The sequence below is a fragment of the Pristiophorus japonicus genome, chromosome 21 (assembly GCF_044704955.1).
Source record: "Pristiophorus japonicus isolate sPriJap1 chromosome 21, sPriJap1.hap1, whole genome shotgun sequence".
NCBI classification, from domain to species: Eukaryota; Metazoa; Chordata; class Chondrichthyes; family Pristiophoridae; genus Pristiophorus; species Pristiophorus japonicus.
Genome location: NC_091997.1, coordinates 19,179,484 through 19,192,206, shown reverse-complemented (window position 1 = coordinate 19,192,206; position 12,723 = coordinate 19,179,484). Strand labels below are relative to the sequence as shown.

The 12,723-nt window shown below is 43.9% G+C and overlaps 1 protein-coding gene across 1 annotated transcript in view; it reads right to left on the bottom strand.

Moving 5' to 3' along the window:
* psmc5 (proteasome 26S subunit, ATPase 5) overlaps positions 1-11,750 on the bottom strand; it is a 36,999-nt gene extending 25,249 nt beyond the window's left edge. The window contains exons 1-4 of the mRNA XM_070864452.1: positions 11,656-11,750; positions 3,210-3,295; positions 1,968-2,039; positions 305-374 (exon numbers count right to left, since the gene is read on the bottom strand). Of these exons, the coding sequence (XP_070720553.1) occupies positions 305-374; positions 1,968-2,039; positions 3,210-3,215 (148 nt within the window). The 5' untranslated portion in view covers positions 3,216-3,295; positions 11,656-11,750. The remainder of the gene's footprint in view (positions 1-304; positions 375-1,967; positions 2,040-3,209; positions 3,296-11,655) is intronic.
* Positions 11,751-12,723: the final 973 nt, after the last annotated feature.

Genomic DNA, 12,723 nt, shown 5'->3' with positions numbered 1-12,723 from the left:
ATTGGACAGAGGCCAACGGATGATGCGGCTCTCATCTGCATTTACCTCCCACCAACACTCGGTGTCCCGAGTGATTTATACTCTGCTGCAATGTCTACAAGAACCACTAAGTACTAAGTAATGGACAGCACTTTGCCATTTCTAGGAAGTTCATTTTAAATTTCTTTGCAGCACTGCTAGCCAAACAATCGTCAGTTTAGCCATCACAAGAATTTACACTGATAACAGATGGAGCACATTCCCAGTTCAAGTGAGCTGTACAGCCACACCGGACAAAGTACTATCCCGTAGCATTTTTAATTACCTTTAGCATTGAGTTCATTTCTTTGAGCCTGCAGACGCCGGAGATTCTGACTCTTATCGTTGACAATAAGCTTTGAGAAAGAGAGAGAGGGGGGACATTAGAAATGGCGATGTTCATATTCATTTGGAATGGTATCAATTCACATACAAAGACTGGATGGTAGTAAACAAATTCAGATCAGATCACTGGAGGACTACCTGGTCGTCAGTAAATTTTAAGAGCTCAAATATGCTGCTACTGACAGCGTCTAAAGAACATTAAACCCATCAGCAATGTTCCCGATAAAAAAAATTTTGGGGGGGGGGGGGGGGCGCAGGCCCTTTAAGAGGTTGCATGGCCCATTCAAATTACCACGCATGTGTGGCTTTTTCCATTGCAAAGCCGCTGAGCAGCCTGTGTGGGACCACCAGATCACTGCACAGCTGCGCAACTTAAAGGGAACACTGTTCATCAGGTACATTCTGCATTCGCAGAGAAATGATTCTTACGGCATTCTGCCTTTTTAAACCAACAAAATATTTTACCAATTTTTAACCCAAATAAAATAAACTGACTGCAGTGTTGAAAGGCAGAGGACAGCATACAAAATAGCGAGTTATTTGATACATTTTAGAAACTGATTTCATAATTTGGCTGGCAGCTAGATAACACAGCAACTGATCAGGAAGGCCAATGGTATCTTGGCCTTTATTGCAGGGTGGATGGAGTATAAAAACAGGGAAGTCTTGCTACAACTATATACGGTATTGGTGAGGTCACACTGGAATACTGCGTACAGTTTTGGTTTCCATATTTACGAAAGGATGTACTTGCTTTGGAGGCAGTTCAGAGAAGGTTCACTAGGTTGATTCCGGGGATGAGGGAGTTGACTTACGAGGAAAGGTTGAGTAGGTTGGGCCTCTACTCATTGGAATTCAGAAGAATGAGGGGTGATCTTATCGAAACGTATAAGTTTAGGAGGGGGCTTGACCGGGTAGATGCAGAGAGGATGTTTCCACTGATGGGGAAGACTAGAACTAGAGGGCATGATCTTAGAATAAGGGGCCGCCCATTTAAAACTGAAATGATGAGAAATTTCTTCTCTCAGGGGGTTGTAAATCTGTGGAATTTGCTGCCTCAGAGAACTGTGGAAGCTGGGACATTGAATAAATTTAAGACAGAAATAGACAAGTTTCTTAAACGATAAGGGGATATGGGGTTATGGGGAGCGGGCGGGGAAGTGGAGCTGAGTCCATGATCAGATCAGCCATGATCTTATTGAATGGCAGAGCAGGCTCGAGGGGCCGTATGTTCCTATTTCTTATGTTCTTATACTGGACTTCCATGATACAAACTGCCTGATTTGATGAGCAATGATGTATTTATTTTAACTGATGCAGGAAATAAAGTTTGTATATATTACACTAGGCTCAGCACCCCTACCCTCTGGAGTTCAGAACATATCTCTTGCAAGTTACAAAGGGCATCATCAAGGTGCAAAATAAAATTATTGTAATGGAGCAGACTATTGGAAAATTAACACTTTGTAAAAAAGTTAGTTACTACAAATGCAGATTAGCTACTGTATTTTCTTCCTTATTTCTGGATTTTGTAAGTCTTGCATTTTAGACTTGCTTCTCCCATAAAACTTCCCAGGAGATTTAGTTCTGCCATGGCAAATCACCTGTAGTTCTTCTATTTTTGATAGATAATACTGGCGGAGGCCTGTACCACCCTTCCCCTCTTCCAGGTCCATCTGAAATCAAAGCACACATAAAATTAGCAAAAGTTGCTGAGACGACAAGGATGCAACATAAAGGAAGGTTCCGCAAGTTACCGACTGCAGTGCTGGTGCTCTGAACAGCTCTCCGGCAGCGTGGAGAGAGCTCTATGCACCTAGCTGTACGTTAAAAATGAGACTGGGATTTGCAAACAAAACTGAAACTAAAGCAATCTTACAGGACAATACTTGCATTTACTTCGCACTGTGTCAAAACATCTCAAAAAAATTATTTTGCACAACAAGTTACTTTTGAAGAGCAGGGACAAAAACAGCAGTTTGGTACCAGGATCAGCAACAAGTGGTACAGACCATCAAAAAGGCAAAGCACTTTTAGTGACTGTACTTCAAAAGATAATCCACAGATTGTAAAGCATTTGGGACTTTCTACGGATGTAGAATGATACTATACACTTGCAAGTTTGTTCTTTTCATGAATCTCACAAACTTTTATCCAGTATTCACAAAGAGCTAAAATTCAGAAAAAAGTTTCAGTGCTGCTTGCAAATTACTGGCAGCAAATTCAGACCACTATTGATTCCTTGAAGAGAAAACTGAAATGCAGACAGGATTCTTGGACTTTTCCCTTGTACTTCTGTTTCTACTGGTCTCCCTGATTGTTAAGCATCTTACTCCAACTTTCAAATCTGGACTTAATCATATTCTGAGCTGTTCTGGATGGGAAAGAGCAGGGTTCAACACTTGTTATTATATCTGCACACGAGCAATATTTAAAAACTCTATACAGAGGCAAGTATGCACACGGAGTGCCTTCAACCAGAAACAGAACCTTAAAATTGCTGTCTCGTGTCAACTGCAATATATATTATATAGTTAGAGATCCCCAAGGACCCAACATTGATATCACTACAGCACTTGCTTCCTGCCGTACAATTACAACACAAGATTGAATTTGAAGGGCCATGAATTGCAAGTGTCGCCCCAAATTTCTATCGCCCCCAATTTTCCGAGCCAACATCAAAACAGCATAACTAAAGGGGATTCGAGCTAAAGGGGAAGAATTATTCAGTCTCTCACCCCAATCCAGCATTTTGAAAAACACATTCTGGGAATGAGACACTGGGCAAAACATATTTTAAAAATATAAACTAATTCAGGTCTAAATATTTCAGCACTCAAACTTACCCGCATGGTGCTGGAGATTGAGGTTTTATATTTAGGAGAACAATTTTTTGCGCAATTGCAGATTCTTCAAGTCACGGAGACAATTCCTGCAGATTAGAAAAGGAAAAGGTTACTGAATTTCACCGTCACAATATCATTACTAGAGAAAGACAGCCAGAACGTGAATAAGACAGCTTTATAATTGAATAGACTGGACACAACTGGGTGAAGGAAAGAATCCTGTTCAGTCAGCACTGCATGTCTCTGTAGAACACAGACATTTTTCTATGTTAACGGTGCTATATAAAGCTGTTGTGATGACTACTAAACACACAAAAAAGACACCCGACCCTTTGAGCTTATATGTGCATGACCATGCTTGACAAATCTTCTGGAATTTTTTGAAGATGTAACTAGTAGAGTGGACAAGGGAGAACCAGTGGATGTGGTGTATTTGGACTTTCAAAAGGCTTCTGACAAGGTCCCACACAAGAGATTGGTGTGCAAAATTAAAGCACGTGGTATTGGGGCTAATGTACTGACGTGGATAGAGAATTGGTTGGCAGACAGTCGGGATAAATGGGTCCTTTTCAGAATGGCAGGCAGTGACTAATGGGGTGCTGCAGGGCTCAGTGCTGGGACCCCAGCTCTTTACAATATACATTAATGATTTCGATGAAGGAATTGACTGTAATATCTCCAAGTTTGCAGATGACACTAAACTGGGTGGCGGTGTGAGCTGTGAGGAGGACGCTAAAAGGCTGCAGGGTGACTTGGGCAGGTTAGGTGAGTGGGCAAATGCGTGGCAGATGCAGTATAATGTGAATAAATGTGAGATTATCCACTTTGGGGACAAAAACACGCATGCAGAATGGCGGCCGATTAGGAAAGGGGGAGGTACAATGAGACCTGGGTGCCATTGTTCATCAGTCATTGGAAGTTGGCATGCAGGTACAGCAGGCGGTGAAGGCAGCAAATGGTATGTTGGCCTTCATAGCTAGGGGATTTGAGTATAGGAGCAGGGAGGTCTTACTGCAGTTGTACAGGGCCTTGGTGAGGCCTCACCTGGAATATTGTGTTCAGTTTTGGTCTCCTAATCTGAGGAAGGACGTTCTTGCTATTGTGGGAGTGCAGCGAAGGTTCAGCAGACTGATTCCAGGGATGTTGGGACTGACATATGAGGAGTGACTGGATCAACTAGATCTTTATACACTGGAGTTTAGAAGGATGAGGGGGGAATCTCATAGAAACGTATAAGATTCTGATGGGACTGGACAGGTTAGATGCGGGAAGAATGTTCCCGATGATGGGGAAGCCCAGAACCAGGGGACACAGTCTAAGGATAAGGGGTAAGCCATTTAGGACTGAGATGAGGAGAAACTTCTTCACCCAGAGAGTTGTTAACCTGTGGAATTCCCTGCCACAGAGAGTTGTTGATGCCAGTTCATTGGATATATTCAAGAGGGAGTTAGATATGGCGCTTACGGTTAAAGGGATCAAGGGGTATGGAGAGAAAGCAGGAAAGGGGTACTGAAGGAATGATCAGCCACGATCTTATTGAATGGTGGTGCAGGCTCCAAGGGCCGAATGGCCTACTCCTGCACCTATTTTCTATGTTTCTATGACCCAAAATCCATGGTCAGTTTTAAATTGAAAAACAGAATCTCTCTCAGATTGTGTGCAAATGTTGGGGATCTGCAAAATGGAGAATGCAGGAGGAAAATAAGACTAAGTGGTTTTGTAAGTCATGGGAGGAAAGGGGATTTTTCCTCCTCTACCCATCCACCACCACACAGTACATCATGACAGATACGGAATCATTGAATTAAATATCAGTGTCAAGATGCCTTAAATCAACATCAACTCTGATGAGGATGCTTTTTCCGCCAACAGTTATCAATTGATCAAAGTCGAAAATAAAACTTATAAATGTTCAAATTCAATGACCTTCTGAAGCCTGTTACGGTCACGGACGAACGCCTTTAAAAACCGTAGTTGTATCCTGCAGCCTGCATCTTAGAATTTGGAATGCAGAAAATATGAGCAACAAAATAGTTCAGGTTTTCCAATGGCAAGAGTTAGCAATACAGGGTACTGACAATCCCACTCCCTGCCGATAAATGTAATACTATACATTTATCGAATATAAAGTATCAGATCCCTCAAGTCAGTAAAGCAGCAAGAGGAAGGCCAGCAGCTATCCAGAATCACCCACGTATTGATTTATGTAGTTCAATACTGTATCGGCCAGAATTTAATTTTGTTCCCAAGTAAAACAGCTCTCCCAACAGCTCAGTGAACAATCACACCACGTGATATATAACTACATTCTACAGACCAGTAGGTCCCAGATTCAAGTCCTAGGCAATCTCAGGTAGAGTGCAATTCACCGCTACACATTTGAGCTAGAGAGCGGTGAACAAAGAGGCTGGCTTACCACATCCGATTATCAAATGTCTCTCTCTGCAAAGTGCGTGTGTGTCAACATTGAACAAGACTGGACTTGGTTGTGATGGTCCATGGTTAAACAGTCTACTAATACTCAACTGTCCATGCTCAGAAACTAAAACCACACACACACACTGTGTGCCGTTCATTAACATTTATCAACCACATGTTAATGTATCAGCCCAATAGCTCGGGATAGAGATCAGGCAAATTTGCAGCTGGCTTATTGGTTGACCGGGTTACCTATCCCAATATCAAAACTGTTTCAGATGTTCTGGCTTGGACATTGCAATATTGCAGACATCCACAAGGAACAGACTGTGCCACAGTTCCGGAGACAGCCATCACTGGATAAGCAAAGGGTGAAACCTTTGTATGTTGCTATTGCAAAATGCTGAATGTTTTGGACAAATGCCTGGACAATATGACAAGGATACAATTCAAAGCAGGAGGAGTCCAACAGCAGATATAGTCACGAACACTGGGTGTCATTTGAACTGTGTCTCTGTGCAGCTCCCCCACACTCAAAACTCCTACAAAAAGCAGGATTTGTTCACAATGATTCAGAAAAAGTCAATTTAATTTATATAAAAATCAGCATAAAAATTTCAGTAGAAACGTTAAGTTTCCTTTCAACTCTTCGACCACTTTGCAAATGAAAAGCTTCAAACAAATACTGTTTGAACTCAAGAGTATTTCACTAAATATTAACCAATTAGGTAAGCACCCTAATTCAGCATTGGGTGGGTTTACTGACCAGTGACTCCCTCAACAATGAGTTATTATAGCATGTATTTTAGGATGATTTTACATACGATACAACTAACTCCTGCATTTTCCGCTCCAGACAAGTAAAACAGGTCAGCTGCTAGCAATTAAAAGCAGTTTACAATAAACTCAGTTTAATTCACTCTGGAAATGTGAAGGTTTTTTTGGCATTGGGGTCAGCTAAGCTGTACTCATTTTGGAACAAGGGCAACCACGACTGTTATCTACACAAGGTTTTGCAGAGTACTGACCTCTACTGGAAGCTTATATTCCTGACCAAATATCCCTCCATGTTCTCCACATGAAGCAGAATATTGAGGGATGTTACTCGATTCTGTCTCTCCAATCGTTCACCCGGACTAGTTTTTAAGCTCTGGAGAGTAACAATTTCCATCGCTTACATCATCTTGACTTTACAGCAACAATACTAGAATGTAAACTGGGCACCACTGTTCTCACCAGAGGAACAAAGAACTTGACTCCAAAGGCAACAGTTCCACCGACAGCACGTGAATCGTCACCAAAGGATAGTACAGGCCTGCCTCAGTCACGGGGTGGTCGGGGAAGGTCTGGCAGCCTGAAAGGGTAGATTGCTTACTTTTTTTCGTATTCGTTCCTGGGATGTGGGCGTCACTGGGAAGGCCAGCATTTATTGCCCATCCTTAATTGCCATTGAGGTGGTGGTGGTGAGCCGCCTTCTTGAACCACTGCAGTCCCGTGTGGTAAAGGTGCTGTTGGGGAGGGAGTTCCAGGATTTTGACCCAGTGACGATGAAGGAACGGCCAATATACTTCCAAGTCAGGATGGTGACTTGGGAGGGGAATGAGGTGGTGGTGGTGTTCCCATGCGCCTGCTGCCCTTGTCCTTCTAGGTGGTAGAGGTCACGGGTTTGGGAGGTGGTGCTGAAAAAGCCTTGATAGTGTCTTCATTCTTTGAATGATATCGAACATCTACCCATCGTAGGAGTGTAGCCTAGCTTGATGGATTCTGAACAAGCGGCAAGCTGAACATGTACATGTAAAGGTGTCTTGTGATATCACAAGTGGACAGCAATGCACTTGCATTGAATAAAGCTCCAGAATCTGTGCCATTGCACCACCTTGCTTTGGCCTGAAGCTAAACTGAAAGAAACTAGCTACTTAATACTAACCCCACCACCCTCTTTATATCTACGGCCCTCCAGGTGGGTATGTATCGAAGAGCGATGAACCTGCCAGGCAGGTGCTCTTTCTTCTTCTTTCCACATCCTTCAAACACCATCGGAGCACATCAACCCAGTACAAATTTGGAAGAGGATCGGGAGGCCTTCAGTCATTACCAGAATACCTGGTGTTAAGACTGACCTGCAAAGGGAATTGTGTGCTACAGTCAAATCCAGAGAGTAATACTTTGTAGAATTAGTTATTTATACCTTCTATAAAAGAACCAGAGGCAGCATGAGGGAAAACTTTTTTATGCAACAAATGGTTAGGATTTGGAATGCACTGCCTGATAGGGGGTGGAAACAGATTCAATAGTAGCCTTCAAAAGGGAATTGGATAAATACGTGGAGAAATAATTGCATGGATATGGGGAAAGAGTGGGCAAATAGGACTACCTAGTTGCTCTTTGAACGAGCTGGTACAAGTTCGATGGGCCGAATGGCCTCCTTCTGTGCTGTCAATTGGAACCTGATTAATTGATGTCCAGGAAGCCGCAATGGGACAAGTGAAAGGACCATTACCATGCACATGGAGCTTCTGCCCTACAGCTAGGTAGCAGTTGGTGCACTGAACCACCATTTTGCTATCAAAAGTTTAGTCACTGGCTTGTCTTGGATCCTTGCACAACAGGAAATGAATAAGCCTTCCTAAATTACTCTATGAAAGAAACACAATATGACTACGGGCCCTGCGAGCATTTGTGCAGTGCAAAAAATATTTCAGTTCTGAGAAAAAAAAATATGGTTCTATTTCCTAACCCAAATTAAAAAAAAACTGATATTATGGTTTAAAAAAAAACATGAGTCCTAAGGGCTATCCAACCAAAATGGCAGATCATTTAGATCAACGGTTTGCAAAGAGGTTCAAACAGTGGGTAAATTATCTTGTGAATTCAACTGGGAACCAGTGGGGGCCCAACTGGGCACATCTTCCCAACAGCTTGCATGAAACAGAACGCCAACATGTAATCTCGTAGCAGTGCAAACGCAAGTTACAAAGATCTGAAATAGCTGCAACATGAACCTGAAAGAACTCAATTTAAAACTAATGTCAAACAGATGCTGGAGACAGTAAAACAAAATGATTGAGACGAGCATCAACCACAAACCTTTTCCATCTGTGTTCCTACTTCTATTAGCCTGTAAGAATTAATGAATGAATCCACCAACTGGAATGGGAGATACTGATCGAACAGCTAGCATGTTTCAATAACTTGAGAATCAATTGGAATACATTTAGATTTGGATGCAATCAACTCCGAGAGGATGTCTCCCTTATCAAGCAGTGGAAACCTGCCTCTGTTCACTGCCACAATGTCTGAAATGATTAATGTTCTTGAAAACTAAGAGTTATCAGCAAGGCTTCCTTTAAATTTTGGGGGGGCCACGTGGCCCCTTTAATAGGCTGCATGGCTATTCCTTGCTCGAGTTGTTTTTCTAATTAAAAGCCGTGCACCAGCTGCGCAGGAGCTCGAGAGTGCTGCGCGACCACACAGCTCGAAGGGAACATTGGTTCCCAGTATAACTTTCAACTTGGAAAATGTCCTTAATTGCTTAAAGGTAGACCTTCCACTTGAACCACGAGATGACTAAGAGCATCTGTTGTTATATTGTGCCCAGCTAAATGCTGAGGCAAGAATAATCTCACGGCATGGACACCAGCATACTGGCGAGGTTGCATATGGACAAAAGGAGCAGGGACTATTGATATCGTAGACCACCACGATATTGCCCGACACTACACATGCAGCATTATCTTGTACTGTGGTCTGAAAATGATCCAGCACTAGTCTCACTGTCCTTAACTCAACTCATGTTAAGAGGACCACTTATAGAAACATAGAAAATAGGTGCGGGAGTAGGCCATTCGGCCCTTTGAGTCTGCACCACCATTCAATAAGATCATGGCTGATCATTCCTTCAGTACCCCTTTCCTGCTTTCTCTCCATACCCCTTGATCCCCTTAACCGTAAGGGCCATATCTAACTCCCTCTTGAATATATCCAATGAACTGGCATCAACAACTCTCTGTGGCAGGGAATTCCACAGGTCAACAACTTTCTGAGTGAAGAAGTTTCTCCTCATCTCAGTCCTAAATGGCCTACCCCTTATCCTAAGACTATGTCCCCTGGTTCTGGGCTTCCCCAACATCGAGAACATTCTTCCCGCATCTAACTTGTCCAGTCCCGTCAGGATCTTATATGCTTCTATGAGATCCCCTCTCATCCTTCTAAACGCCAGTAAATAAAGGCCCAGTCTCTCCTCATATGACAATCCAGCCATCCCTGGAATCAGTCTGGTGAACCTTCATTGCACTCCCTCAATAGCAAGAACGTTCTTCCTCAGATTAGGAGACCAAAACTGAACACAATATTCCAGGTGAGGCCCTGTACAACTGCAGTAAGACCTCCCTACTCCTATAATCAAATCCCCTAGCTATGAAGGCCAACATACCATTTGCCTTCTTTACCATTTGCTGTACCTGCATGCCCACTTTCAGTGACTGATGAACCATGACGCCCAGGTCTCGTTGCACCTCCCCTTTTTTTACTCTGCCGCCATTCAGATAATATTCTGCCTTCATGTTTTTGTCCCCAAAATGGATAACCGCACATTTATCCACATTATACTGCATCTGCCATGTATTTGCCCACTCACCTAATCTGTCCAAGTCACCCTGCAGCCTCTTAGCGTCCTCCTCACAGCTCACACCGCCACCCAGTTTAGTGTCATCCGCAAACTTGGAGATATTACAATCTATTCCTTCATCCAAATCGTTAATGTTATGGTTCACCATCTCCGAAACTTGCTCTTTTCCAATGAGTGACCTACTGGATCTGTTACCACTGCCAATTGTGGAGAGGTGATGATGGGGAGGGACTACCCAGAGTACACAATCATCCTACGACCACCATGTGAAGTCCAGTCACTGGTTGGTAAACAGAGAGGAATGGGATTCTGAGAGGCCAAATGCCCAAGTCTGGTTATACCTTACATTCTGAGTTATAATTTGACTGCGAGTAAACACTTGGTAAAACACCTGCATGTATCGGAAAAGCAGTATCTTTGCCTCTCATAAAATGAACCTGAAAACAAGCAGTGACATTTATTATACAAAAGTGTGGACATTTTACATCTACGGTGGATAACCAGTCCTCTTGGCAGTGATTGGATAATCAACAGTGTAACTATCTTGAATGTCAGCCAGTGGCTCAATTGGTAGAGCCCTCCCCAGAGTCAGATGGTTGTGGGTTCAAGAAAAATCTAGGCTGACACTCCAGTGCAGTGCTGAGGGAGTGCTGCTCTGTCAGAGGTGCCGTGTTTCGGACGAGATGTTAAACCAGGGCCCTGTCTGCTCTCCCAGGTGGACGTAAAAGATCCCATGGCACTATTTCGAAGAAGAGCAGGGGAGTTATCCCCGGTGTCCTACAGCCAATATTTATCCCTCCATCAACATCACCAAAAAAACAGATTATCTGGTCATTGTCACACTGCTGTTTGTGGGAGCTTGCTGTGCGCAAATTGGCGTTTCCAACAGTGACCACACTCCAAAATGTACTTCATTGGCTATAAAGCGCTTTGGGACAAGTCTTGCTTTTACTACAGTCAGTTTATGATCCAGAGGTCAGTATTGTGATGATTACAGGACACCTGGGACAGAAGCCTTTTCCGGGCTGATCAGGAGCCCCACTTCCCGTCATGTTACCCGGGCAGGCGGGCAATGCCAGGCCCAGGCCCCAGGAAAGGCCGGTATGTGAGGGGAGGGGAGCAGCGCAGCCCCGGTGGTGAGCTCCTGGATCTCCCCAGCCCCAATCCCGCGGCCTGATCCCCAGACCCACAGCACAAGGCCTTCCACCAGAAGCCGGCAAAGCCTCCCGGGCGGGCCTCGGGCCTCGGGCCTCGGGCTGGGAATGCAAGTCATGGCCGGGTCAAAACGCGGCCCACTCCTCTCGCCGCCCGGGTGCCGCGCTTGGGCCTCCTTCATTCCCCAGCGCCCCCGCCGCGCGGACCCTCAAACCCCGGGACCGGAGCCCGACCGGCCAAACTCACCCAAACCCCACTCCGCCACCCGCGCCGGCCCGGCTCTGCGTCTTAAAGCGAGACTGTCCCCCACAGTGCGTCTTAAAGCGAGATTGTCCCCACAGTGCGTCTTAAAGCGAGACTGTCCCCACAGTGCGTCTTAAAGCGAGACTGTCCCCACCGTGCGTCTTAAAACGGAACCTACCACCGCACTCTTTAAACTTCATATTTTTTTTAATTATTGGTTCATCAGATTTTGGAACTCTTTCTCCGCCCCCCCCCCCCCACCCCCACACACAAAAAGCCTTTGAGACGAGGTCAACTGAAAATTTCAAAATTGAGATTGATTTTTGGTCGGCAAGGGTATTAAGGGTTACGGAACCAAGGTGGGCAGATGGAGTTAAGATACAGCAAACCATAATCTATTGAATGGCGGAACAGGTTGGAGGGATTGAATGGCCTGCTCCTGTTCCTATATTCGTATCATTACATAGAAATGCATACATAGAAGTCTTTGCTTCGGCTTTATAATAGCAAATTACTACCTATTTAGTAATGAAGAAGGATTCTGCTTAAAGTGCTAAACTAACTTTCTCTTCTAAATGCTGATCAGTCTATTACATCATTCAAGCATTCTCTGGCTATAGTTGACAATCTGTATCATCTGCCGAACACTTTAATCTTGAGCTTGTGCATAAAGGCCCTCCATTTAGTTATAAAAATGCTCTAAAACTATAATTATTCACCAATTTTGTAAAATGTCTATTTGCAAATGTGATATGTTTGAACAGCAGCTGGCCAATGTATATGGTCAGAATACTGCAAGATGCTTGAATCTGATACAAAAACAGGACATGATGGAGACACTCAGCAGGTCACAGAACATTCATCCAGAAAACATGAGTCAGTTGGTGTTTGAGGTATAATCCCTTTCCAGAATGGAGGAAGGGTTTAAACCTGAAACATCAACTGACTTGTGTTTTCCTGATGGATGTTGCCTGACTTGCTGAGCATCTCCGGCATTTCCTGTCAATGTGATATGGTGTCGGACATCCCCAAGCAGTATTATGGATTTACCTAGCTTGGGAGCATTTAAAA